This window comes from Setaria viridis, chromosome 9, assembly GCF_005286985.2.
Source record: "Setaria viridis chromosome 9, Setaria_viridis_v4.0, whole genome shotgun sequence".
NCBI lineage: Eukaryota > Viridiplantae > Streptophyta > Magnoliopsida > Poales > Poaceae > Setaria > Setaria viridis.
Window position 1 is genome coordinate 47038133 of NC_048271.2, and position 27483 is coordinate 47065615.

At 50.1% G+C, this 27483-nt stretch overlaps 5 protein-coding genes across 5 annotated transcripts; 3 read left to right on the forward strand and 2 right to left on the reverse strand.

Moving 5' to 3' along the window:
• Positions 1-1096: 1096 nt before the first annotated feature.
• Positions 1097-5547, reverse strand: LOC117839521 (probable glucuronosyltransferase Os03g0287800). The gene is made up of 3 exons (XM_034719864.2): positions 4427-5547; positions 2646-2895; positions 1097-1624 (listed from the first exon to the last, which is right to left on the reverse strand). Exons 1-3 carry the CDS (start codon positions 5101-5103, stop codon positions 1499-1501), a joined length of 1053 nt encoding a protein of 350 aa, XP_034575755.1. The 5' UTR covers positions 5104-5547; the 3' UTR covers positions 1097-1498.
• A 7502-nt stretch (positions 5548-13049) lies between these two features.
• Positions 13050-14211, forward strand: LOC117840478 (LOB domain-containing protein 16). Its single transcript, XM_034720986.2, has one exon. It carries the CDS (start codon positions 13110-13112, stop codon positions 14034-14036), a length of 927 nt encoding a protein of 308 aa, XP_034576877.1. The 5' UTR covers positions 13050-13109; the 3' UTR covers positions 14037-14211.
• Positions 14212-17288: 3077 nt separating this feature from the next.
• Positions 17289-19779, forward strand: LOC117838546 (uncharacterized). The gene is made up of 10 exons (XM_034718614.2): positions 17289-17445; positions 17568-17598; positions 17697-17845; positions 18117-18208; positions 18334-18341; positions 18431-18502; positions 18588-18755; positions 18873-18968; positions 19182-19304; positions 19443-19779. Exons 1-10 carry the CDS (start codon positions 17330-17332, stop codon positions 19533-19535), a joined length of 948 nt encoding a protein of 315 aa, XP_034574505.1. The 5' UTR covers positions 17289-17329; the 3' UTR covers positions 19536-19779.
• Positions 19780-20670: 891 nt separating this feature from the next.
• Positions 20671-21330, forward strand: LOC140221279 (low temperature-induced protein lt101.2-like). The gene is made up of 2 exons (XM_072290685.1): positions 20671-20858; positions 20976-21330. The coding sequence occupies exons 1-2, from the start codon at positions 20778-20780 to the stop codon at positions 21057-21059; spliced, it is 165 nt and encodes a 54-aa protein (XP_072146786.1). The 5' UTR covers positions 20671-20777; the 3' UTR covers positions 21060-21330.
• Positions 21331-22925: 1595 nt separating this feature from the next.
• On the reverse strand, positions 22926-26556 carry LOC117838545 (uncharacterized). Its single transcript, XM_034718613.2, has 5 exons — positions 26170-26556; positions 25299-25550; positions 24382-24525; positions 23630-24307; positions 22926-23533 (listed from the first exon to the last, which is right to left on the reverse strand). The coding sequence occupies exons 1-5, from the start codon at positions 26413-26415 to the stop codon at positions 23291-23293; spliced, it is 1563 nt and encodes a 520-aa protein (XP_034574504.1). The 5' UTR covers positions 26416-26556; the 3' UTR covers positions 22926-23290.
• Positions 26557-27483: the final 927 nt, after the last annotated feature.

Consider the following 27483-nt stretch of genomic DNA (forward strand, 5'->3'; position numbering starts at 1 on the left):
CTTCAGAGCTTGCATCAATGCCGGACATGGGTTCTCGAATATGAACAGTAGTGAGGTCTAGGCTATCAACATCCAGATGTGACGGGGTTGGAGATTCTTGGTGTTCGGCAAGCAGACGCTTTGGGGATGGGGTTTAGTGACGCCGGGGAGGCGGGCTAGTGGCTGGACGTTGGAGGGGCGCAGTGGCTGGACGCCGCCGGCGGGATGCCGTGCAGCAGGGAGGGGTGCTCGCGGTGGTTTGCCACCGCCGGCGGGGAGGGGGGCTCCGCGAGAGCCATTCGCTCAGAGTTCCCCGTGCACCCACTCCTGATAAACTGCAGCATTAGACTACTCCGTTTGTACAAAACAGCATGAGCGGCTGGCTGGTGTGGCCGTTTGACTATGGGCATACAGTCTTCCAGATTTTCAGACTGCAGTGCAGCTGGAACCACGGAACGGACACAGCTGGAGAGAAAAATAAAAAACGAGAGAAACATTAGCCAGGCTGCAGTGAGGTTATATTGTTCCCATCAGGCTCTGCAGTCTAGTCGTCTAGAAAAGTAATTGATCAAAGTTTATCTGCTGGACATGACACTGAGGGTCCGGACATTTCTATAGCCTGGTACTGCAGATGAAAGCCATGGCAACATGCCCCTACAGATTGCAACAGTATCGGCGACAAGATGGCTAGGAAAAAAGATGTCCCGTAAGACATGCAGATCATCGTACAACACTACAAGACTACGTTCCATGATGGCTGCTATGTGATTGCTGAAACGAAAGCCAGGAGTCATCTCAGGAGTGCATGCTAATTGCAGGTAGACTGTTGAAGCATCCCTTTTTTTCGAAAGTAGATGTCCAATCCACACCATTTCCTTGCTCCTAGCTTCAGACACGACTTAGTTTAATCTTGCGCACAATGGCGATGGGCCAACTACTGTATAGCCAAGGTACTCAAGAACCCTAGCTTGTTCGTAATGAGTGGTTTCAGGGATCAGCAACAACAGGGCCATACTTTGTGTGTTCCTGAAGCATGCTTGTTAGCACAAGTGTCTTTCCTTTTGCGAATTGGACTTTCTTGCATTTGAGTAACTTCTGAAGAGGAAAGAGCACAATGTGTACGTAATTGTGTATCATCATTGTTAACTGGAATTTTTTAGCTTGCCTTCTAATCCATTACAGCTTTGAGAGACACATCAAGGGGGTATTATGTATGTATTCACCTAAACCCTCTTGAGAAAAAAAAAGAAAAGAAGAAATTATACATATATCACATTTTTTTAGAAAAAAGAATAGTGAAAAATTGTACAATATGATGGAGAAGTGGGGTCAGAGGTTGATCGATCCCCCTGGTGAGAAACCCAAAATTTCCCTTCTTTGCAGCTTGAGGACAACCAGCACCTCGATAGTGTAGCTATGCATGTACAATGTACACCACTCTGGGGCCGTCCTCTAGCTCGTCCATTTACCTCTTCTATGATCACCCTTTCTATCTTCTCTTGTTCTCCAGAGATGGTTGCTAAGAAGAGGAAGAAGGGGCGGTCGAATCGACGTGCCATACCATGACCTCTGAACAATCGGAAGGAATGCCCTTCACCTTGCTAAAATCTTCCAAAACCACTTGCTGGACGAACTTCATCGAGTCCTTAAAATACAACAAAAAACCAAAGTATGTCAGGGCAAGTAACCTTCGATTTTTCAAGCAAGAAATCATGAATCTTTTGGCATCACACAGGGGCAATGAACAGAGAAAGAAACCCTAACAACCTTGCATGATTGACCATCATAACAAACGGGATGCTTTAGTGGTTAGGTTCACGAAAGATCAGCAGTCAATTGTACACCTAAAAGAGGCTCAGGTTTTTTCTAAGAAGGGCCAATGCACCTTAAAGAAAGCTCTGTTTTTTTTAAACAAGGGCCAGTGTACTACTGCTACAAATAGCCAAGCCACATCCACCAACTGGATTGCCTTGCAATAGACTTCATCATGTCTGCTCTGCACCAATCCTCCTCAACCATGGACCCCCTCCTCCCTCCACTAAATCAGCCCAAGGCACCGGAATATGATAAAGAAAATGAGCACGATTTGGCATTTGCAAATGCCATCCCCAGATCCTCTCGGATTCGATCCGTTTTGTCGATTTGCAGCACCTCGGGCTACCGACACCCACGCCATTTGCTAGAACAAACCAGCAACCAATCTCCCTTGATCAAATGAGAACACCGATCTTTGCGCTGAAACGGGGTTGCTGTGCTGGTGACCTGTGACCGGTGGTGACAGGGATGGATGTATTTGACCCAGGAAAAGTTAGGACAGATGGGCCACGAGACATGGCTTTTCTCTCCTCCGTCCCCTCCCCCACCCCCGAGAACTACCTGTGCCACATGCACGAGGGCCCATGGGCGACGCGCTAGCTGACAGCCGGGACGCCGTTTTCATGGCCGGAACGCCTCTTTCAATCTGGCCAAAACACCGGGCGCTTCCGCAACGCGAGCGCGTGCCGACACCGCCGCGGCCGTGCGAAAGGCGAGGTGAGCGCCTGCTACTTCTGGCCGGGCTTCTTTGACACACACGGGACACGGCTACGCCGCGGATAGATACACGCATGTGGTAGTACGTGTGTAGATGAGTGAAGGCTGAAGGGTGATCGAGGCGAGAGACTGACCTGGGACTTGTCGGGCTCGGAGGTCGGGTAGCGGCCCCAGCGCTCGGGGTCCCAGAGCACGGAGCTGTTGAAGGCGAAGCCGTGGGCGTCCACCTCGGGGGGCCTCGCCGTCGTCGCGGAGGCCGCCGTGCCGTTGCTGAAGTCCAGGGAGAACCAGCCGGTGACCGCGGACGAGCTGCACGCGGGGCCCCGGACCACGACCTTCCTCGCGTCCCGCGCCATCGTCGCCACCGGCCACGCGCCGAACGCGCTGCAATCCAAAAGGAACCGAGCGTCGTCGTCAGGTCTCTCGCGTTAGGGGGGGAAAAAACACATCGTGATTAGTTGCGGTGAGCTAAAATGCTGATGCGGTGATGTGGAAGCAAGACTTCAAAGAGTGTCCATTTCACGTTGCCGTTCAGAAGATGCAGTCAAATGCGTCAATCCTGAGCTGCCAATCACTGGGAATTAATGCCCTAGAAAATATCACGCTGATCGAGCACTTATTGGCAGGTGTAACTAGACTCCGTACTTTCTACCAAGGACAATGGTTACGATCAAAGGGGAAATTAAAATCATGTGGTAGAGGTGTTGATATCAGACAGCAGAGTAGGTGAAATCGCAGCAAGGGTTGGACACACGTTCGTTGGATTGCAAAAAAAAGTGGGTAGCATGATAGCTAAGCACCAACAAGTACAGGCAGAGCTTTGAAGCAAAGCAAGCCTGAAAGAAGAGTGAGTTTACATTCTCGAAAAAGAAAGAAGAGTGAATTTTGCTACACGAAAGAAGAGCCGAAGCTACACGAAACAATATTCGTCCTCACTGAACAAAAACAGCGCTGCTACTGAACATTAGTCGCTGTACGCACAGGCAGCAAGACAACCTGCAGGCAGAGCCATTTCTGCAAGTTGCAGCTGGCGGCACATCGGCTTCCAAAAAAGAAACGTGTCAGAAAATCTGGAAATTGACACGAGCACGAGCAAGAAAGATTTTTCTGATAGGGCGGCGAGAGGAGCGCTCATGCAGCGGCCGTGCATCCAACGGCATGGCGCCCCGCGGTCGCCACCACCAATTTCTTTCCGGGCGCCCTACCCTATCAGACAGATCCGGAGGAGGCTCCGGCGGCCGCTCGGCGCCGGTCCTGAAAAAAGGACAGCACGGCCCGTCGCCCCCCCTCCCCGTTAGTTGAGGGGTGGCAATCATCATGACATCTCGCCGACACGTTTGGGCCTCTCCTACGCTACCGCAGGCATCACCATACCGGAATGTACCGTGACACTTGCAGTGAAACAAACGAAAAAGGACGCGAGGAAACAAAGCCAAGAGCTGTCAGGCTGGCTGCCTCAGTGCCTGGGGCTCTCGTCAGCCTGTCGCCCGAGATCTGAATTGGGAAGTACAGCGCAGGCGCCGGAAAAAGGAGATGAAGTGGAGAGAGATAAAAAGGACCCTTGAATGGCGGATGCCGGGATGGGGAGGGCGACCTCCTCACATGGCCCGGATTCTCGCCGCCGATTAAACTAGCAGAGGTCACCAGGGGTGGTGGCGCGTGAGCTGTTGCTCTCGGGACAGCCTGACAAAGTCGCTCGCAGCTAGCCGAGAGCGATGACTAGTGTGCTTTGGGCGCTAGCGCGCATGGCGACGGCGTGCGCCTGGCTTCGCTTATCTTGCTCGCATCAAGAAAGATCGGCGCTTCGATTTGCTTTAATTGTTTTAGCTTTGCTTAGTTTAAGTTAAAAAATGGGAGTCTTTTTTACTTTGCAACGACGCGGCGCGATGTTGGTATGGTATGGGACGTACGGTACCTGATCTGCCGGAGCTGGTCGAAGAAGCGGAGGTCGAAGGTGTCGCCGAGGCCGGCGAAGACGACTACGCCGGCGAGGCGGTGGTGCTCGATGTGCCCGAGCGCCACGTTCCGCTGGTGGTGCCGCTCCTTGCCCGCGGCGGCGTCGGCGGCCGTGAAGTTGTCCTTGTAGGTCAGGTGGCGGTACATGAGCCCCGTGGTGCGCAGCAGCCGCGCGGTGGCCGGCACGTCCGTGGCGGCCTCCACCACCACCCACAGCAGCGGCGGCGGCGCCAGCCGCAGCGTGTGCGCCATCCGCGTCAGCGCCGCGGCGCGCTCGCCGGACGCCGCGGGCGTCGACTCCGTCGTCGTGACGACCACCAGCAGCGGCCGCGGGGACGCCGCCGCGTCGCCCAGCAGGCCCGCGTCGCCCAGCAGGCCCGCGCCGCCGACGGCCGCGCCGTGCGCCAGCAGGCTCCGGTTCACGGCCCCGCCCAGCGCCCGGACCACGTGGCTGCTGCCCATCCCGCCCGCCGAGACCGCCGCGGACGTCCAGTCGGACACCGACGACGGCGCGAAGCCGGTGAAGAAGCCCATGACGAAGCAGAGGCAAGAATGCAGCAGCGCCTTCTTCCACAACTGCGACCCCTGCTTCTTGCCCCTCCCGCCGGCGCCGCCGTGATCCGTGGACGACCCCATCGATCGGTCAAAGAAACCAGACCAGCACGACAACACCCGCCTTGAATTCCCGAGAGCCGCAGGCCTCGTGTCGCTTCCCTCCGCGTCGCGTCGTGCCGCGGCAGCTGGCTATCTCTACACTAAGCGTGGCCTAACTAATATTGCTAGCTTATTAGCTAGACCGCAGCAGCAAAGCGGCGGTGGTGGGGAGGCAAAGGAAATTTGGCAGCGGTGGTGGTTTAAAAAGGGCGGGAGGTGGCGAGCGAGCAGGGCTGCAGGGGTTGGGGCTTGGGAGGTAGGACCGTAGGAGAAGCGGCGCGAGGAGATGAGAGTTGAGAGGAGACGACAGCGGATGGCAGCAGGCTATAAGCGGAGCGAGCGGGCGAGGAGGGAGACGGCGCCGTGTTTGGTGTCACGCTTCTTTTCTCCCTTTCTCCCCGACGCCGCAATTATTAGGTGGCGTGCGAGCTAGTGACGCACTAATGCTAAACACTTCCCCAACCAGGCAGGCGTAGCATGTCTTGACTCTTGCGTGTGTATGGTTATGGTATGTATGAGTGGCACCGAGAGCAGGCGTATGTGTTCGAAGCGTGGCTCGCCGCGTGGTGTTTCTGCCTCGGAAGTGCTAGTAGAGTAGTAGTGGGGGTGTGCTATACATGTCCCATTCCTGATCCGGACTCTTGCTCCCCCTGTCTGAGAGAACGTTGAGGATATACAACTAGTTGAATGCTCGTACTTGGCTACTGATTTTATACAACTGTAAGGCATTGAGTTGCCTGCGTCATGCCCGTCACTGCCAGCCCTCCCTGAACTATCCACTTCTACACTTGGTCAGGCTTCGTCGTAGCACGTATCAGGGCGCTTAGCTCTGCATAAGTAGTATAAAACAGGTCATAGCCTCACTCGGCATCAACACACATGAAGGGTTGGCCTAATAACAACGCAAATTGTTTGCAGCCTCAAGTCATGCGTGGTCATAAATGAGGAAATCATGCATAGGGGCTGTGGCAGGATATGCAAGAGTGTCCTTTTTTAGGGTAGTCGATTTTTTTAGATTAAAAAAAATATCCGGTCTTGAACATTCTCACGCGAATGTCTACAACCACAGGAAACAAAATACAGATCTTAGACCACCATCTGCCACCAAGCCTTACACAAAGTTTCATCCGAACGAATAAAAGATAACAGGCACTAGGCCATAATCCTATTCCTGGAACTTCACCCAAACTTGTTGAAGATTTCCATGACGGCGGTCTCCAAATTGCGACAACTTTCCTTCAAGGCGACCTTCTCTTCCTCTTTAGACAATAACGACCAACCCCTTGTCCAGTACGTCCCCCTGAAGATTACATGCATAGGAGAGTTAGGGTTGGATCATTTGAACACCACACCATTCCTACTTAACCAAATAGCCCAATAAAGAGCCGATGCACCAATTAGAATATGATTTCTAAGCTTTGCAGAAAAATGTCTAAGCCAAGAACCAAATAAATTCGATACATTGGTAGGTGGTTAAATACCAAATGTGATGTAAACAACATTCCAAATTGATTTAGCCAGATGACGGTCAAAAAATAAATGTTGGATCATCTCAAGAGCTACAGAAACAACACCTAAGTACTGCCTTGCCAATTTCTCTTTACCAAGTTATCCTTTGTTAAGATCACTCCCCCCTTTCAAGTACCACAAAAATACTTTTATCTTGAGAGAGGTTTATACATGTGGATGGTACTCCTTCACTTTTCATTAAATCAGCATACATAGAGTTCACTTTAAAGCAATTGCTTTTATGTAAACTCCAAATGAAAACACTACTTTGGTCATTCAATTGAACAGAAATAACCCCAGATGTTAAATAGACATGATCAGTCATTTTTTTTTCCTTGCACGTGAGTCTTGAAACCAGCAACACACAAACACACCCTGCCTATGCACACGGTAGAAATCCAACCTATTACTTCACTGAAAAAAAATCAGACAGACACCGATTAGACAATCCTGCTGTCGTCAAGCACACAGTACCCGGCATATAGCTTGCAGTACATGCGCACCAGTGACTGCACTACTGCAACACACGGCTGAAACTGGCCCAACCCTTTTGTTTGGTGAGCGTGTGACGAGGCGTTGGCGCTAGGCCGCTAGCTAGTGGGCAGCAGCGGCAGGTGCCGGCCGGTTGGGTGGGGTGGGGATCCCGGGAGTCGAATCCAGAAGCACTAGCGAGTAGCGACGGGCGGGGCTTCTACGGTGGATGAGGCGCTCATGTTTTCTCTTGGTGGGTTCCAGTTGGGTGTCATCACCCGGGGTCGATGGGCGCTTTTCTCCCCAGGAGCCCGGCCGGGGCAGGAGCTTCTTCTTTGCCGCGGTCCGGCGGCCGGCCGTGCCGGGCACTCGTGAACAGCGAGGGTGTACGCTATGGCCCTGATTGTTGGCTGCTACCGGGTCAGTAGGGACCCCCGGATGCTGTCAGTCAGTCAGCTTAAAAAAGGCACGTGTAGCTCAACATTCACGCGATCTGTAATCAATCACGAGGAACGGATCGGATGACAGTGCACGCATCGAATACATGAGGTTTTTTATGTTGTGAACAAGCCTGAATACTCAGGTACTAGTATCTCGCTTTGCTCGGTGTCCGTCGGTGATTCATCATTCGTCTGCCACTCGCGAACAACTCTGGCATAAAAGACCGACCGCTTTTTTCCATTTTTCGCCACCCTAATGACCTACTCCTCTTTGTTATTTAAAAAACACCTATACTCCTACTAAAGGGTCAGATGATGATGGGGGGCCGGCCTCCCTACTCCACAGTGATAGCACCGAGCAGGGCAGCTAGCCCGTTTCGTGCATCTTGCAGACGAAGCAAAGATGTTGGTTAGGATGGAAACCCGCCACCCAAAACCAAACAGGGAGATGGAAACAACCGGAGGGAGGACACGAGACCGACACAGATTCCGACGAGCTCGGCCGCGCTCAGGCTGCCTGGATGGATGCTAGAGCGACCGGCCGGCGATGTCAATTCTTGTGGAGCACATGCAACGCACCAACCATTCCGTCCTTTGCTCGCAGGAGAAAGGAGGGATCAATAATCCCGGCCCGGCCATGCACGTTCGTTCAGCGAAACGTTTCTTTCGCCTGGCACCGTTTTTTTCCTCCCGTTCTGTCGGTCGCCGCCAGGGGAACCCGCGAGGCAGCAGCGCCGGAGCAGCGAACGGGCCAGGCCAGTGGGCCGTGGCCGCAGAGCAATAGAAGATGCTATCGTAGTCTAGTCACACCACAAGTCCACAACTGGCTGGAGTATACTCCTAGTTTATACTACGAACGAAGTCCTACTACTAATTGACCTGGGATTTGTTTTTCTCAAAGACCCTGACGAGCAGGAAACGCCGGAGTCAATCTTTCCTTGGATCGCAATTCATGTGTGAGGCATGAGCTGTTTTTTCTCCGCGTTTCCAAATTCCGCTACGAGGTTTCGTGTCGCCCGGTCCTCCTCCTCGTGTGCACCGACGCGAGGAGTCCCCGTTCCGTTCGTTGGGGTTGTGCGTGGGGGTAGGCCGCAAGTTTTTTTAACGATTTAAGCACACGCAAATGCAGTTGTTGGGGATTAAATTACGCGCGCTTCCGTCTAAGCCAGCGAATAGCGAGCGAACCAGCAGCCATGGACGCAGCAGCTACGCCGCCCGTACGCGCACAACCACTGGATCCAACTCACCGGCGCCGCAACAACACACTGTACCGCACCGCGCAGGCCGACAGAACCCGTCGCACGGCGCGTCGACGCGTACTACGCCGCACGCACATGTCACCGGCGGAGTTCGGCTGGCGTTTTCCTTCCGGGAAGACAAAAAACGCGGCGGAGCTCATTCAATTGCTCCATGCATGGATGATGGATCCAGGCCAGCCGGCGGCCTTGACCTGGCTGATGTGGCTATATGAACGGCGGCGGCGAAACTTTGGGCTGCGTGCCCGCCCGCCCGCCTGCGTTCTGCCTCCGCGGCTAGCGCCGCCGTTGGGCCGTCGATTCGCGGGCGGGTTTGTTTCGTTCGGGTGACGCCGTGCCGGCCGTGTCGTACTAATCAAGTGGGGAGAGCTGGGTGTTTAGTACTCGTAGCCTGTTAGGTGCCGCCGCGAGGCGCGAGCTCACCTCCCACTCGCCTCGGTTACGTTTCACCTACTGTTGGGTGCTACCGAGCTGCTGGGAATTTTAGAATGACGAATTGTTAGAGGCTTGGCCCGGAGTCTTGCTGCTGATTTTGTTATCATTTTCGCCTCGTCTATTCTGAATAACTGGCAGAGCTTTCTGGGGGGAAAGAAGGTTGCGTCCTGTTGATCAACTTGGAATATACAAATGATGTTGCAACAAATGGGGGGGCCCGTTAAGTAGCTTTTGTAAATGATAAAAAAAAACTGTGTGCCTTTTCAGTGTAAACCTTTTCATTTTCTTTCACCAAAAGCTTGATTAAACAAAGTGCTGCACTGATCTTGTGGAACAGCAAGAATAGTATTGTAGTGACTCTAAATTATTTCGGCTTGTACGTGAAGAGAAAAATCTGAAAAAAGGAAGAAATAGCTGGGCATGTGCGCTTAAGTGCTAACTAATCATATTTAGTTTTGGTTGCATGGTATCGATCAGCGGCAGTTGTGGAGGCTAAGTGGCTAACGAACTGGCGTGCACATCGAGTAGGAAAATTCATAGCCTGTGTAGTTGTATTTCCATTTAAAGCGAGGGTTCAGTACAGTTAAGGCCTTAAGGGCTGTAAAAAAGCGAGGGGTTCAGTACGGTTAAGCAGCATAGGATTTCCCGGGTTCAATTGCTTCTGGAATGGCCCAGTTCCTTTTGCATAACGTGCCAGCAGCTAGTTCTCTGCTTCTGGGATATGGCCCGGCCCATGTAAAAACCTGGACCGCACACATGTACTCATAGGCCGCTGCTCCTGACTACTATAGTCTTTGATAGGGCCTCAAATACTGGTTCATGTTTTTGACTGCCTTCGAAAACCTTCTCTCTCTCTGACTGTGAGAAGAAAAGATGGCACCAAATTGAACTCTTCGATTCCTTTCAGATGATGCCATCATGCTGGTTCTTCAGTTCTGAGCTCTGACTTTGACTTTTGCATCAATATCCGGAATGTAGCAAATGTATACCATGTGGCATCTTCTTCCTAAAAGCACATTAGTGACCAGTCACCTTCACAACCTTCACCTCTACCAGAGTGAATCCCATCCAGCTTTATCTCGCAAGAGTTCCATTTGCATAGCACAAGGAAGCGTCGATTATCCAGAAACGTCTTGATGGACGACAACCAGTTGGTGTTGGTGGTTGACAGGAATGTATAGGCCGGAAAACAAGGGCAGCAAGTCTTTTAGTTCTACACACCATGGAACTCTAGCCTCCCAGTTGTGCATTCTTCGGGGTTCCACTCAGCTGTCGAAACAGGAAAGCTACCAGGTTCAGATGTCTCGTGTGTTGCTTGCTCCACCAACGGCGCCACTTTCTGGGGTGCGCAAGCTTCGTGCTGTCGCGCTCGGGTAATGTTCAGCACCAGGAGTTCAGATGAGACAGCACCAGGCATTTGATCTTTGCGATGTCGTGCTCCAAACATGCGCAGCTTGCCAGCTTCATGAGGAGATGAGCCATGCCAAGAAATGGCAGCCAACGAAGCCGAAGCTTTTTTTGCTTTTTATGGGATCTTTATATTCTAACCAAAGTGAAAGGACGCATGGTCATTTGTTTATTACTTCGCTGTGAAAAGGGGGTCTGAATCATCTAGCTTTAGGATTGATGGGCATTGCAAAGTCTGCACGAGGGCCATATGACAAGATCCTGACCTCACACTTTTAGACCTGGTGCTGGTGGGCACGCCATGTTTGCTGAATCATTCCGGGCGTGACCATGTCTCTAAAATCGGGCAAATCTGAAAAACATTTTTATGTCATGGGTCCAGTTCTTTTTTTTTACCGAGGTCAATAGAGGAAACCTCTACCTATTTTTTATAATTTTTTACTCTAAACCCGTCCTTTGGTACGGATCCAAGTTCTTGTCCGCGGCAATATGATTGTGCGAGTTTGTTAGTGATGAACTGATCGCCATGTTCGATGCGCAATACTCTTCCAAAATGGAGAACACAGCGCATGACGTGGCCTGAAGACTCAGTTACCTAACCAGCAGCCCCTAACCAACAATGGCTGCTGTAGATTAGGCCATCTCTGTCAGAATTTCCACATGACAGACAACTGAGAGCGCACTGTAAAATTCGCGAACGTATCATTACACAGTCGAAACCTCTTTATCACCGTGTAATACCTATAGGTTATATCTGGATACATAACAAAATCTATGTCCCCAGCAAAACTAAAACGACCTGCATTTTGAAACGGATGGAGTAGCAAGCATAACTTGTATGGATATTTTTCCTAATACTACTTGTAACAACAATATCATTCGCTGTGGCAGCAGCACAACAGATCCTAACACTCAGTAGCTAGCTTGGAAACGCTTACAAAAAGCTGAGGATCGGAGCAACACGACGACCCTTTCAAAAAGCTTGAAGAAATGTTGACTAGCTCTGGCTCTTATTCCTGGCTGCTCGCCTAACCGCATGCCGCCCTCGCTTGCCATGCGCGCGCGCGCGCCTCGCGACGTGCGTGGTGGCTGCTGAATGTTCAAAACGATTTGATATGGGGTTTTGGAAGAGACCGGAAAACGGATGCCGAATAGTCGCTGTCCCGTGCCGAACGAGTGCGCCTACTACGCTGCGAGCCTATGACCGACGCGTCAGGTAATTTGCAATCTAGCGAGGGGCGAGGTCCCTGTCGGTCAATTGCATGGCCAGACGCTAGTGGGAAAAGCCTAGCTCTCGAAGCAGACCTTTGACATGATGAGATAAGAGGCCGGGGTGCTGGATTTGCTTGTTTCCTATCATATATGCTATCTCGATAGATCGGCAGGAAGGTTTGTTTGGTTATCTCTGATGTGTCCAAATCCAATAACAAAGCTGGAGGCTCAGATGCATGATCGCCGGCAGGAAGGGTTTGGTTATTTCTGATGTGTCTCCAACAAAGCTGGAGGCTCACATGCATGATCGCAGAAATCATGCCAGGAATTAAGGATGAGCTCACTGCTCACTTGTAATGGTCATCAGCTATACAAGCTCGTTGAGAGACATGGGTACCCAGAAGTTATGTTCAGTATATCATCCTAACAAAATTATTGGACTAGCTGTTATAATACTCAGACTAGTCCAGGATGACCACCAACAGTACTAATTAAGTACGTACTAAATGGGCTGAAAACTTTTGAGCTCGTATTACCAGCATATATAGCGATTGCATATACGCAAGGACGGTATGGATACATCCAAGAACACAGTCTTAGCACGCCTGTGAGGGTGTATTCCATTATTGTTACCTAATGTGCAGGTCATGCTGCGTTTGATTTCCATGCGCACACTGTCTGACTTGCATACTACACTGCCATCAGTTTATGGACGATATCCAAACATATGGACGGAACACGCTCGTGTTTCGCATGACTTTGTTAACGGGACGGTGGAGAATTGGAGACAATACATGTAGATGAACGATCCTTTTTTTGGTTCTTACCGCCTACTCCTACGTGCGTACGTTCCAGGCTGCCACGCAACAAGCAACAACAATAAGGTCTTGGTTTTGGACAAGCATTTTCTACGGAGCCGGCCTCGGGGCCACCTCGTCTGGAAATATGGCGTTGGAAGATTTACAAGAGACAAAAAAGATTTCGAGATCAATCGTACATTTTTGGTTTTGTAAACTAGCATACATGTATGGGAAAGAAAACATACTGATCTGACTAGTATATGAACGAAGAAGGCATGATCGAGTGACATGCACGGTGAGGTTAACTATAGCAAATTGCACGTCTAATTAATTAACCATCTCTTCTAGACTTCAAAACCTGCCGAACTTGGCCAAGCACAGCACGGACGTATGCATACACTACTAGTAAAACGGCAACTGAATTGATGCTGACCTGATTCGTCAGCATCGTGTGCTGCATGTCTGCATCCATCGTCCTGCGCTATATTCCACCAAGGAAAAGCCTCTCTCGAACGTATAGCAGGGGAAAATCTACACACGTCCCGATCGATCCGTCTATATATACCACCACAAAATTTAACTTCCGATTTACCAGCAGATCATTATTCCACCACCTCTGCTCAAACACTAGCTGCCAGCAGCTAGCACACCGCTCGTCGATGGATCGGTCGGTCATGGACTACGGCAGCAACGCGAGCACGGGCACGACGGCCGCGGCGGCGCAGCAGCAGCAGCAGTATAATAACAGTTGCCGCTCCGCGTCGCCGCCGTCGCGGGTGTCGTCGTGCTCGCCGCCGCCGCCGGCCGCCCAGGTGGTGGGCAACGCGGCGCCGACGGTGGTGCTGAGCCCGTGCGCGGCGTGCAAGATCCTCCGGCGCCGCTGCGCCGACGGGTGCGTGCTGGCGCCCTACTTCCCGCCGGCGGAGCCGGCCAAGTTCACGACCGCGCATCGCGTGTTCGGCGCCAGCAACATCATCAAGCTCCTCCAGGACCTGCCGGAGTGCTCGCGCGCGGACGCGGTGAGCAGCATGGTGTACGAGGCGGAGGCGCGGCTGCGGGACCCCGTGTACGGGTGCGCCGGGGCGGTGTGCCGCCTGCAGAGGCAGGCCAACGAGCTCAAGGTGCAGCTGGCGCGCGCGCAGGCCGACCTCCTCAACGCGCAGGCGCAGCACGCCAACCTGCTAGCACTCGTTTGCGTGGACATGGTGAACCGCCGGGACGGACACCACCAGCACCAGCAGCTGCAGCAGCAGCCATCGTCGCCGCTGATGGACGGCGGCAGCGGTGGCGGCAGCAACTTCGGCGCGGCGTACCACCAGACGTTTTACGACTCGGACCTGGACTCAGCGACGTGGCCGGATCACGAGGCCCAGCTCTGGACCTGATCTGCACGATCAGTAGATGATCTTAGTAGCTCCAGTAATACACAAGTAGCTAAGACGAACGGTAACGTTTCTGGTTGCTTGCTGGCTAGCTGCTGCAAGACGCTGTAGCCGGCCGTAATTAATTAAGGCTGTATGACTATTACTCCGTCAATACGAATATTTACTCTTGAATCCATCTTGCTTGTAGTACGAAATGCATGAACAGGTTCATTGTAGTACCGGCCGATGATGTTGACGAACTTTTTTTTTTGTTGTGTAACGATCATACGAACAAGTACTACCGAAGTACTCCCATGAGGCGACAAACGAAGTTACGTGTCTATGAGCTGACTTTGCTAGGCGTGTGTATTAGTAGCAAGTCGCCGCTAACTTTGCGTTGTTGCTAGATGAACTGATTTTAGGCAGTTGCCGCCTCAATGGACCTCGAACGAACGTTGGTCGTGTGCGGATACGCTACCATGCAGTCATAATCGCACGTCTTGCAAATTGCAATCAAAAACAGAGTTGGCAATCTGAAGAAAAGAACAAGGTAAACACAGGACTGATGAATCCAAACAGAGAGCCTCATTTAGCATGCATGGGTATCACTACGAGCTGCTCTGTGATAGCTAGATTTTCGTGGACAATGCATGGATGTTGCTCTGAGTGGAACATGCATGCTGCGCGTGCATCGCCTCCACTCCAGACAGGTGTTCAGAACGCAGAGCACACGCGCAACAGCAGACCTGCGAATCAGCCACTCGCCATCACGGACGACACCAAAACCAGGCTGCCTAACTCTATCTCCAAAACGTACTTGGACTGGCAGTGTGCGGCCGGCCGGCCGGCCGTCTTATTAACGGTTTCCACAATCAAGTCTCGCATCCCATGCCAACCGTGTGAGCTGGCTGGAAGAGACGTCGTCTGGTCTGACGCGCGGTCATCGTCGTCGGCGAAGTACCTGTTCCAGCAAATCACTGAACAACATTAGTCTGCGATTACCAGTGCTGTCATTCTAATCATCATGGCTTCCTAGAAACTACTGTTACTAAAACGTTAGGGTCCGCAACCTAGGAGGAGCTATAGGTTTTTCAGCGTGCTACCATCATGGAATCGCGCCGCATGGATCCAAGCAAGTCCTTTGGCTCTGCATGCATAATGTCCAAAGGGAGCCTAAAATGTCCAGACGAGCTGCTCCCGATCTGCTGGAAAGTTGGAGTCGTGATGGCATTCGTGGTGACGGAACAATATTGTATTTTTGTTGCAGTTCTCCTTCGGGAGGGAAGAAGTCAATGTGCGTATTCACAGTTTTCACACCTGGTGCACTGTCATTTTCTAATCTCTATAATTTGTCGAAACTGAGAAATTGACATATTTTCGTTTGAACAATGTGCCAAATTTGTAAATGCAGGTAAGCAGTGTCATCGTAGGATTTTGTTCATGGGCCCTCAGTGCCCAATAGTGTATAATGGCCCATGGGCCATAGATCTCTTTTTTACACCGTCATAAGTCAATACTCTTTAACATAACCCAACAAGCAAGCCCATAATCTCTTTCGTTGTTGGGAAGTACGGTTGTTGGGAGCCACATCAACTTGAATTTTGCTATTTTCATCTCAAAAGTCTTGAATTTCGCTATTTCTCATCTAATAGTAACAATAGAGAAGGGTCCCAGGTGTATATATTATATCAAATTTAAATAGAAGTTTAAACCGAAGTAAGAGTGTGTGATCTAAAAAAAAAGAAAAAAAATGCAGGGCATCCAGAGTCCGAGGAAAACAAGAGGAGGAAAAGGGGAAACCTTACGATACATACAAGTATTAAAAAACGATACTCCCTCCATCCTAAATTATAAGTCGCTTTGACTTTTTTGGTAGATCCACTTTGCTATGCATCTAAACATATTGTTATATCTATATACATAGCAAAGTGAAAGTATCAAAAAAGTCAAAGCGACTTATAATTTGGAATAGAGGGAGTAGTAGGAAGGAAGAAAGCCAGTAAGTTATCCCCAAGCCACGATTACGTGATGGAGGAAGAAGTACGTAAAATGGTACAAGGACCATCCACTGGTATATTATGGAATATCCACTAGAATCTTTTGTCCGTGGCACCTTTTACTAGGAACAAATGGTGTCCAGCAGCATCTTCTCTAAAACCGGATAGACACTATCCCCAATTGCATTTCAAAGCCTTTTAAACTTCATAATTTGGTTTGGTTGCACGTGCCTTTTTTTTTTAGAGAAGTAACACTGCAAGCTGTGTTATTGAGGCTTTGTTCTTACTAAACTAAAACTATTTTGGAATGCTAAACATCTGGGCGGCATTACCAGTTATGCAAGCTATTTTGTTTGTGCATATGCACCTAATACTGTAAATATTTAGTCTGTGCTTAGTGTCGGTGCTACCTGTTGCCGACCAACTCCGCCTATTCGAGCTTGCAAGTAATCAAAACAATTCGCCCATTATCTTGCTGCACAGTGATTGTTTGATCAGGAAGCTTTCGGCCATATAATACAGAACAATTTCTTTCAGTAAAACTTCAGTTTTGGAGCTCATGCGATCAGATATACCTTGTTCCTAGCTTTAAATTTCAGGCAGGATTTACATAAGAAATTCTCCTTTGATAAATTCACGTTCGATACATTTCTAAGGAACATGTAATCTTTTTCTGTAGGCATTCCAAAATGAGAAATACTAGCGACTAACCGATACATGGCTTCAACAGGAGTATTTCAGAAGCCAACAGTTGAAGCCTGTTAGGTGATTTGACAGGCCTTGTTGTAAAACAACCTCGATCACTGGATCAGGCAATCAACCGCCACGATCCATCATAACGCGTGATAGAACGGTGCCTTTTCAAGGCATAAATTCTTCCTGGCCAAGTGTTTTCCCCTGGCGCAAGAACGGGGGGAAAGGGGTGGGCGCGATCGTGTGGGCGGCCGGGCGGATGCCGGCATCTTCCGTTTTCCATCAGCTGCAAGATACGTTACATAAAGATAAAGGCAAGCGGTGACGTTCGTGAACTGCCCACCTCACAGCTCGTTTTGATGTAGACCTGCCCGTTTCTAGGGTTATTTGCAAGTGTGTCCTCCTGGAACTTCAGTTTAGCACCTCAAGTCAAGGATATAAATACACAGATCCGTTTTGCCGGTTCTGAAGTCTGAACTTTTGTGAGTAGCACTCTGACATGTTGCTCAACGCAGGGAGAATGGGATTTCACATTTATACGAGGGTATTTACATAAGAGGTTTATAAAGATTAAAAATTGCTCCTTTGTTATGTCCATGGCCTTCTTTAACCACCAAAGAACATATGAACGCGAAAAACAGGCAAAAGCTCTTCCTCCCTCTCCCTCTCACCAGAAGTTCAGGAAGCCATCAAACTTGGCATCTCGATACTACTTCTGCCATGGTTCAGATCAAGGAATTGTATCCTCCCTAAATTCTTATGTTCACAATGTTTTTTGCCTATGTTTGTGTTTTCTGCATCTTTTTTTTAAAGTGTTTTCTGTATGAATTTGATTATACCTTAACTTCAATCTTGTGCAAAGCCGGATCGTCATGCCTATGTCGATGGAAGAGGTATGTTTACCAAAAGGCAGAATATAACTTTTCAAATGAAGCTCTGGCATTCCTGCCGTTGAGTTGTGAACTGACCAAGCTCGATTCTTGTTTTACAGTATGAAATAGGCCTCAGCTACACCATCATGAAGATGGAGCAGCAAAACACAAACAGCAAGGAGGGTGTAGAGGTACTGCAGCAGGTCCCATTTGAGGATGAAAAGCTTGGCAAGGGCCAACTCACTTCAAAAGTTTATCATTTGCAGAGGTTTGTATTTATTTTAATTTGACCATCTAGTTCTACTTAATATTCAAAGTATACTTTGTGACTTCCACAAATATGTCAGCGTTAGCACTGTAAAGTTCTTTAAAAGCATAATTTATGAATTACTTATTTTATGTACTGCACTAAGTTTGTATAAACAGTGCAAGAAAGCCTTCTTGGCAGGCATAACTGAATATGCAGGTTTCTGAAAAAAGTAGGATCATAATATTGACATAGCTTTTTGTTCAACAATTACAACTACAATTATGTGCAGCAAAATTCCATCCTGGATGAAGGGCTTTGCACCTGCCAGTGCTCTCACGGTGTATGAGGACTCTTGGTGTGCATTTCCAAATAGCAGAACAGGTTAGCAATGGTCAGTTTAAAGCAGACTCTGCAATGTAATATTCAGTCGATGAGAATGTGCGCTTAACTGTTACACTGTGCTTTTCATATATGCCGTGAACTCCATCTACTCTGACACGCACTAGTGATCAAGGTATTCAGAAGTGCTTCTCAAAACTTGACACTTCGTTGATAGCTGAATAATTCAGAACTAACTTGGTTGTCTTCATCATTTGTCATCAGTGCCCACTTTTCAGCAAGTGCTCATTGACCATCGACACCGTAACTAAACCTGACAATGGTTGTTCTGAAAATGTTAGTTCGCTGTAATCATCATGCTTCAAAATCTCATTCTTTCAGATAAAGAAGAATATCAGTATACTAATAAGAACGTACTCAGGTGCATAATCTGACCAGTGAGCAATTAGCTGCAAGAGAAGTTGAGATAGTTGACATTGCCTCTATATCGCGAGATTACTGGAGCAAGGTGATCAGTGCTCCAAATGTCGACCTGACAACCTTCAAGTCGCAAAGAACAGAGCGAGGCCCTCTTCTGAAGGGATGGATGGTATGCAGTCAATCAGTCATACAGATTTTTTTTTCTCAACTAGTATGTTCAGAAGCCTAGTACTGCCATCGTCAAGAGACAAATCAGAAATCACATTTCGCATGGTGTTCGCTGCAGGATTCATGTAGTCCAGTCATGACCACATACAAGCTGGTGATCATGGATGCCCCTATCTGGGGCTTGGGCGAACGGCTCGAAGACTGCATCATCGCGGTACGCTTCTATCACGACTTGCTGTTGGATTCTGAACATCATCAGTTCGTCAGTCAGCCTGTAACTGACACAGCGACAGAATGTTCAGAAGTCCGCAGCCTTTCGTTCTTATGGATTCAGAAATCCATAGCTAATGCAGCGTCTTTCGTCGCAGCCTTTCCTTCTTATGGATTCAGAAGTGCATAGCTAATGCAGCGTGCTTCGTCCATGCAGGGTGAGCGGGCGTTGTTCTTGGCGTGCCACCGGCTGTGCTTCGCGTGGATCGACGAGTGGTACGGCATGACCGTGGATCAGATCCGGGAGATGGAGCGGCAGACGGACATGCTGCTGAAGAAGGTCAGTGTCTCCTGGCCCTTTCTCCTCCGTTTGTCTCCGACAAATCTAATACTGTTCGGGCGGAGCTTCTTAACATTGCCGGATTCTGACCGAATAACTTGTGGTACGTGAATTTGCTGGTCTGTTGCTGCATTGCAGACGCTGAAAAAGCCTGGGAAGGCCGGGAGCAAGCACGAGGGCAAGAGGAAGACGCTCAAAGACGAGATCGCTGTGGTGGGGAGCTGCACGTAGTGCTAGATTGCTATAGTTTCAGGTGGCATGCCGTTTGATCCCGGTTCTGGTAGGGCTGATGGCATCGGCGCGGGTAGCAGAAATCTGACACGGGACGGAAAAGATCAGAGGCATGTGTAGAAATCTGGTGTACGCGTGTACATATGCATCCGCCGACGATGCTGTGTCTATACACACTCAGGCATTCATGGTCTTCCTTCGAACCTAACCCATCGATTGCTGAAATGATTCTTCAGATCCAAAATGCTCCTATAGTGGTTTAGTACATCAGTTAATTCACCAATCCTCGTTCATAATTCCAAGCGAATGGAATCAAATGCATTTGCCGATTTCTTTCCTTATTGGGTTTGTATGGGCTTCAAGGGCCACTCTTTAGGTGCGGCCCAGCTTCGAGTTGCGCAATGGGCGGGCTCTTTCGCTCATTAGATTGGGCCCAGCTAATTGAAGCCGCCGCATCAGACAACGCAACTTTGCAGACGCCGCCAGCCAGCGAGAGTGCCAGACGACGCTCGAATCACATTCTGAAGCTGCTGAACCGAGCACCCGTTTTATCCCGACACTAGAGAAATCCTGACACGGGTACGCTACCGTGGAATTGTTGGCTGCAACTGCGATGTAAGGAGTAAACAAGGCAGAGCAGAGAGCAGAACGCCAAGAACGAGAAGCTAAAATTCGTGCCTCATTACACGGGAATCACGAGCCACGGTCCCATGGCATGTGCAGCAATAAAGGCGGCGAACCGCCAGCTGTCGCGTCTGCAAAGGGCAGCACAAACCGAGAGCCTAACCAACTCCCGGTTAGGCCCCCTGTTACGATCCTGATCAGCGAGCCGCCAGCCAAGCAGACGCTGACACGAGGATCAGAGCGGATCGGGGAAGGCTCTGTCACGAAGAAGAGAACACACCAGAAGAAGGGCCACCGACAGCGTAGTTTACCCGCGCCCGGTTCTCGGACGGCAGCGCACGAGTCCCGCACGGAAGAACCGCCACCCGCCGACGTGGGGCGAGGCCGCGCCCGCCGCGTGCCTTCAACCGGGGACACGTACACCCCGGCTCTCGATGGAATCAGAGCGGTTGATACCTCGTTGCCAAATTAAAACCATCCTCTGAATACGCTTATATAATCGGGAGTGCGTGCCACCTCTGTACTAAGGCACTTGATCAGGCACGGTTCCAGGCGTTTTCAGAGAGAGAGAGAGAGAGAGAGAGAGAGAGGGGAGCTGGGAAGCATCGGCAGTGAGCCATGGCAACGGCGACGTTCGTGGAAGTGCTCCTCGCCATCTTCCTGCCGCCGGTCGGCGTCTTCCTGCGCTACGGCTGCGGCGTAAGTGAAGCTCTCACCCTGTGACAGGAAAGCATTCTCGTCTCCTGGAGAGAACTAGGCTCCTCCCCTGTGTTGTGCGCTTTTTTTTTTTTTGACTTGGCATGATGGATGACGCAGATGGAGTTCTGGATCGACCTGTTGCTGACCATACTGGGGTACATACCGGGGATCATCTACGCGCTGTACGTGCTGGTGGCGTGAGGTGGTTGCAGAGGCAGTCTTGGGCGGGGGAGCATGTGTGCAATTCAAACAGCAGGCGGATGCATGCTGCCGAAGACTAGACCAAAAATGTGTGGCTTGTACCTGTGTGCCTCAGTGATATGGATTAGTGTCTGATCCGGGGTTGTGTGGGTGGTGTTATCTACTGCAAGCAAGGTGGTGTAATTGGGGGTTATGGGGCGTGGTGTATATTCGAGCATTGTACGTTTGTTTCTTTCTTTGATCGTATAAGACAGAATTGCAATTGCTGGCATGTAATTGGTGTAGTATTGATTTGTGTCGCAATTGCTTATGGTTTGATGCCTCTGCTATCTCTTATCTGTGAGCGAGCCTTGTGACTTGTGAGCAGGGAATTCTTTCTCCCCTTTCTTTTAGCGCTAGTTTGGATAGTAACGGGCTCGAAAAGCTGTTTGGGTTGGAGCCTGTCCAACAAGCCTCAGCGCGAAAGAAACGGCCTAAACGCGCCGAGCCGTCCACGCGCGAGCACGAGGCCCAGGGTTATACAGAGTTTGTTGCAAGTTGACTGGAGGCCCTCCGTCCGTTCCCTCGGCCCGATTTTACTGGGCTGCTTCTTGGGCCTTCAAGCCCACGCGACTCACCAGCAGCTCGCCTTCCGCGGCTCGGATCCCGCCGCTCGTTTCCGATCTGGTGGCTCCTGCGACCCCAGGGGGTGGACTACCGTCCACCCCTGGTCGGGGAACGGAACACCGACCACCCGCTCGCAGTCGCCGCTGTTCGCCGGCGGGTGGAGCGCGCCGCGGGTCGGACGACTCGGGTTGCTCCGCCGCGCGGACTGCTCGTGCGGAAGACGCGCCTGGAACGGCTGCCTGCCGTGCTGGGCGCCCGCCATCGCACGGGCACGGCGGCGGCCCGCGATCTACGCGCCGCGCGTCGGGCCTGCGCCACGGCGGCGAAGGGCAACGGCCACGCGCTCCTCGGACTCCGAAGCAAAAAGATCCTCTTTCCTCAGACGACTCTCCTGCTCCGGCAGCTCCAGTCGTGGCCGTTGGAGTCGAGGCGTGCACTGAGCCACTGTCCGAGAGCCTGAGTGAACAACAACGGCGTCGATGCCGTTCTCTGGGACCGTCGTCAACAACGAGCAAGCTCTGATGCCCACCGTCGTCACTCACCGAACACGTCGGGCGTCGATGCCGTTCTCTGGGACCTTGATCAAACTGCAGTCTTCTACAGAACGAGATTTGACCGAACCCCCGCGCTCTGGTCGCGCCGGGGAGACGTGGTGGAGTAGAGCAGTGACTGTCGCACGGCTGAGGGCCTCCATGACGTTCCCCGGAGGAAAACATCCTTTACCTGTCCGCTTCCTCGGAAATGCTCCGGGTCTTTCCTGAAAAGCCAACGCGCACGACAGGTCTTTTGGGAAAGTCAGAATTCTCTGAATGAATCTCTGATGTGCCATTAGCGTCGTCGTCTTGCCGTCACGGTCCGCCCTAAACACGAAGGCCTCCCCCGTCAGCATCATCGGCAAGACCAACAGAGGGCCGATCAAAAATTTACTGAACCCTATTTTAAAAGGAAACCTTACTGAACAACCACCGAAGTTGCAATGGCTCATCATACTCAGGAGTCAGGAAGTCGCCAGTAAAATTACATGAGCACAAAGGGAGGCATCAATGCACGCTATTATTACATCTGAAGACGTAACAGATCACAGCTGAATGCAGATGCTCAGAATTCAGTAGGCAAAATTGGCAACCAGAACATTGACTCAGAACCTACATGACTACATCGCTACATGTTTCACCAAAGCCAGCGAGTGCATTTCCTGGTTATTCAGGGACATCGCATTGCCAGACAGGCGAAACAACTAAAATATCGATTTTCTCAATATTTCCACACCAAGGAAAGCCTATGTACATATTGCACGGGCAAAACAACAATTCAGACTCCATGAGCCAAGATACAGTTCATAATTACACATGCTGCGAGCACAATTTATGTTACTAGACTACATGTACGCAATTCGGAGATTGGGTCTATTGTGTAAAACTACAACAGAACACACGAGGAGGACACTGCCGCGCTACCTATTGAGCTTCTCCACTAAGTATCATGATCTATATTCCTCTGGGTGCATTGTAGGAGGCACATCCCGCATCATACCTTGGTATGTGAAATTGAATCTAAAACTTATGAAGTTTGCTCCAACATGAAACCAGGGCCAGGTTGCAAAGATAAAAATTCACCTGCTTTCGTTATGTCACTATGCATTCCCTGGGGTCAGAGTTTTCCCCTTGGTCCCTTTCTGCATTGCCAAATCCAATGTAGAAAGCCTCGTCATCATCACTGGCGAAATCCCCAGCAGCAGGTTCATTCTCCCTATGCAGTTCAGACTGTCTCCTATGCAACCTCAGCACATGCATGATGACATCAGATGAAAGTGTCACCTCAGCTCGTGAAGCGTCAACCTCTCTCCCCCGTTCATTAGAGGCTATTATCTGTTGATATAAACACATTGTAAGAAGTAAATCTGGAGGAAATGTATCAAGTACAAGTCCTAATCACTTGTATTTATATAAGCAAAAACAACTTACTTCCTTTGCATTCTTAGGTAGTGACATCACTTTCTTTGCTGTGGGTGTCCAAAGCTTGACAGTTTTGTCAATCCCACTAGTAGCCATGAAAGGAAAATGCGGGTGGGGTTCAATGCAGTTAACTACACTTTTGTCACCATTCATCATCCTCATCAATTCACCTCCCTTCTTCCTCCATATGAATACATTCCCGCAATCTGATCCACTCACAACATATTCATCGTTTGGTCCGAAGAAACTGACTCCCTTAACAGTTCGGTAATTCCTGTGACCTGAGTATGCTTGTGGCTGATCAAGCTGGTCGAAAAACTCAGGCTGTGCTGTTACAGGATTTGGACCAAGACCCATATTGTTTTGGAACAAATAGACAATCTCATCATTGTAGGATACAAGTATCTCCCTTGCATACGAATATGCAATACCGGTGATGTGGACCTTCCCACCTTTAATAAGGTGCTTAGGGCAGAAGGTATCTACAGGCTGGTTTATGTTTCTTGAATCATCCAACTGGAATCTCCTCATGTCATACAACCGTACATACTCATCAGAACCACCAATTGAAAAATAGTAAGGGTTCTGCGGGTCAATGGCAATGCTATTCAGTCTTACACGACGTCTGTCATTCAAGAAAGAATAGCAGGTGAACAGCTTTGTTGCTGAATCGCTTCTTAAGTCAAACTGTAAGTGGGAAAAAAGAGTTAAATTCCACTGCACTAATTGTGTATATTAGCAACAGTGGCTTAGTGACATACATGCTGTACCAAGCCATCCTCTCCACAACTGTAAAAGATGTAAGGGCTTCCTGGTTCGATAGCCACCTTATGCACCCGGGAATCGTGTTCCCCAACTAGTTTGGTTGTGACTTCGCCGCCCTCCTTCAGTCGCCCGACTCTTACCTGGGTGGAGGAAGTGGTTCATTTGGTTGCAATGAAGATAAAACTCAGCAAGGTGTTTTAGCATGGAGTACACGCAGCTGGAAGCCAGTAAAATCATTTCCAATATAATACACAATAAGAGGAAAAAGAGAAGTACGCAAACACTTAGTTCAAAATAATATGTACTGCAAGAAAACGTGCTAGTTAAGCAACATAAATGCTTCCGGACTAGGTCATAAAGATGCATGCATATGCACTTGTGGGAATGGAGATGTGTAGCCCTGTTTGCCGACAATTTCTACACTAATAATAATTTAATTATGTATAGCCCTAACTCTTGAAAGCACTATTCCAGTGAAGACAAAAGATATTTTATCACTAAAAGCCTGAGATAAAAACAGAAGTTTGTGTCATTTGCTTTTTGTGTTCTTGTTGAAGGATCTTGGGCAATGCTGATATAAGGATATAGATGGTGCTCTACATATGGAATAATAGTTGCCATCATGCCACCTAGGTTAAAAAACAAATTAGCTAGAACCATGGCAGAAGCTCAGCATGGTTCACAAATGTGTTGCACAAGTTAATTAGACTTGCAAGGTTGATGGCACAGTGTCACCAGTCTTTTCCATAAAAATTGATTATGATATTCTGTGCAATGACCTGAGTCTCTTTACACATGGTTCACGTGCCAGAAAATAAATCATGGTATAAGTACCTTGACCTTGTTTATGGCTTGTGAGACAAGTAAAAAATGTATTGTATATCCATTCAAAGCATTGTTGGTAGAGACAAACCTGGCCATCAGCAGCAACAGTTACAATGGTGCTATCATCAGTAAACGGCATCACACGAGCATGGAAAACATTTTCTTGGTGTCCAGACGGGTAAACAAGCCTTTTAGTTTTAGCAAACCAGTCCCATAGTATGATGTTCGTGTCATCTGAACCGGACACAAGAAGGTCACCAGCAGGGTTAAAGCTCACGGTATTAACACAGCCATCATGACCACGCAATTTTCCATACTGAGTCATCCGCATCACTATATACTACTCACACAAAGAAAAAGAAAATGATAAGCAGTTAGCCCCGCATCCAAGAATGGTGGTTAAAGCTAGAAACTCAGCATTGTAGAAATAAACTATTAGATACTAAATCTATCACAAAATTCATCACCATAATCTGTAATACAGCTCAGGTTAGATCACCTTTGCAACACACGTGATCCAGTAAGATATTTATCGAGCTTGAAAATGGATATCAACTAAAAGAAACTAGATAACAAGTAGAAACCAAACTTGAACAAAGCACATAAATCTATATCCTCCAGGTTACAAACAATAGGTAGAATTTCATCAGTGTAACCTATAGACCCTGACAATGGCCAATCTTATCAAAACCCTTAAAAGATTTGAGATTTACATCAGTAATTACATAAATTCTGCAAACTGAAGTTACCAAACTGATAAAGACAAGCTCACAACCAAATCAAGAACACAACCTACCCTCCAGCCATCATATTCTACCCAACCGAGAGATATATGAGCCAGTAAACCTTCCCTATCAACGTCCACCCAGCAGACATGCTCGAATCATCTGCCGACTAGGGAGATATCGAAGATTGGAAAGTACTAGGATTATATAGAAAATAACAGAGAAGAAAAGAACCTCGGAGCCGCTGATTCGGCGGGAGGAGGCGCGGGGGAAGGAGGAGCCGATATCGCGCCGGCCGACCTCAAAGAAGCAGCTGGCCTTCCGGCCTCCAGCGGCTTCGACGGCGGCGGCCATGGTGAGCGGTTGAATGCGAAAAGCCGAGAAGCGAGTGCGGAAGAAGGGGGATTTTGCGTGGGATATATGCCACTTCAACTTTGCGAGTTTGGAGAAATACAATTCAGCTATTCGTAAATATGCCATTACAATTCTTACCGTGCTATTTTGTACGTCTTTGATGCTCTCGGGTCCACTTGCAGGCCACCGTATTTACGTATAGTCCAAAATACCCCCACTACATCTATTTCTTAATCTGACTGACGTGTGGGCCTCCCCTACCCATCCATCTTCTTCCTCCTACCTTTCTTCCCCTCTACCCATCCATCACCCGCAGGGCGTCGTGACGGGTGAGCCCGCGCGTGCAGAAGCTCCACCCGCCGCCAAGCGGCGACGGCGGCGCGGAGCTCGCCGTGGGCGAGGACATGCTCTTTGACCCCCTTCCGGCACCGGAGCTCGCGCAGGAACTCGAGGAGGCGGGACGGCTCGCCGGGGTCCATGGAGAGAAGCCCCTTCGGGTCGGGCGCCAGGCCTGGCGGCCTTGATTTCACCCCTGGGAGGCGGAGGCCGGCGGGTTCCTGGAGGAGGCGGCCCAGGTGGGGGTAGGCGTGGGTGCCCGGGAGGTAGCGGAGGAGGAAAGCGGACTCGCGGCGGTGAGGCCGGCGGCGCGGTGGAGGAGGTGGTGTAGGCTGGTGGCGGCAGCGGCGGCGCGGGTATTGTTGGGGCTGCGAGGGTTCGCCGAAGGTATTGCCGCCCCATTCCAGGCCCGCTCGAGCTCGCTGCCTCCCGCCGCAGTGAGGAGCTCGATTGGAGGTGGAAGGATAGGGGGATGGGGACAGGGTGGGGCGCGCGGCGCGGAGGTAGAGGAGATCGGCGTGAGCTCGAGCGCCGGTGGTCCATGGCGCAGGTGCGGAAGGAGGAGGATGGAGGAGGGCGGCGTGAGCTCCAGCACCGGCGGCTCCATGGCCGGGTGTGGATTGTGGGAGGGGGGGGGGGGGGGGGGGGAGTGGAGAGGGGTGTGGATGGTGAGACAGCGGAGGTAGAGGAGGTCAGCGTCGGGGCAGGCTCGAGCTCCGGTGCCGGCGGGCGGCGGCTCCATGACCGAGAGAAAGGAAGGAAGGGGATGACGAGTGGGACCGTATGTCAGTGAGATTGAGAAAGAGAAGTAGAGGGGTATTTTGGGCTATACGTAAATACAGTGGCCTGCAAGTGGAC

Excerpts from the sequence above, each read along its gene's own strand:
- LOC117839521 (XM_034719864.2), bottom strand. The coding sequence starts at position 5,103 with ATGGGGTCGTCCACGGATCACGGCGGCGCCGGCGGGAGGGGCAAGAAG. Across the intron at positions 2,896-4,426 it reads GACCAGCTCCGGCAGATCAG|CGCGTTCGGCGCGTGGCCGG; the intron begins GTACCGTACGTC and ends TTTGGATTGCAG. Across the intron at positions 1,625-2,645 it reads CCGAGCCCGACAAGTCCCAG|GACTCGATGAAGTTCGTCCA; the intron begins GTCAGTCTCTCG and ends TTGTATTTTAAG.
- LOC117840478 (XM_034720986.2), top strand. The coding sequence starts at position 13,110 with ATGTCTGCATCCATCGTCCTGCGCTATATTCCACCAAGGAAAAGCCTC.
- LOC117838546 (XM_034718614.2), top strand. The coding sequence starts at position 17,330 with ATGAACGCGAAAAACAGGCAAAAGCTCTTCCTCCCTCTCCCTCTCACC. Across the intron at positions 17,446-17,567 it reads ATGGTTCAGATCAAGGAATT|CCGGATCGTCATGCCTATGT; the intron begins GTATCCTCCCTA and ends TCTTGTGCAAAG. Across the intron at positions 19,305-19,442 it reads CGGACATGCTGCTGAAGAAG|ACGCTGAAAAAGCCTGGGAA; the intron begins GTCAGTGTCTCC and ends GCTGCATTGCAG.
- LOC140221279 (XM_072290685.1), top strand. The coding sequence starts at position 20,778 with ATGGCAACGGCGACGTTCGTGGAAGTGCTCCTCGCCATCTTCCTGCCG. Across the intron at positions 20,859-20,975 it reads TCCTGCGCTACGGCTGCGGC|ATGGAGTTCTGGATCGACCT; the intron begins GTAAGTGAAGCT and ends TGGATGACGCAG.
- LOC117838545 (XM_034718613.2), bottom strand. The coding sequence starts at position 26,415 with ATGGCATATTTACGAATAGCTGAATTGTATTTCTCCAAACTCGCAAAG. Across the intron at positions 24,308-24,381 it reads AGGATGGCTTGGTACAGCAT|TTTGACTTAAGAAGCGATTC; the intron begins GTATGTCACTAA and ends TCCCACTTACAG. Across the intron at positions 23,534-23,629 it reads TACCTAAGAATGCAAAGGAA|ATAATAGCCTCTAATGAACG; the intron begins GTAAGTTGTTTT and ends TTATATCAACAG.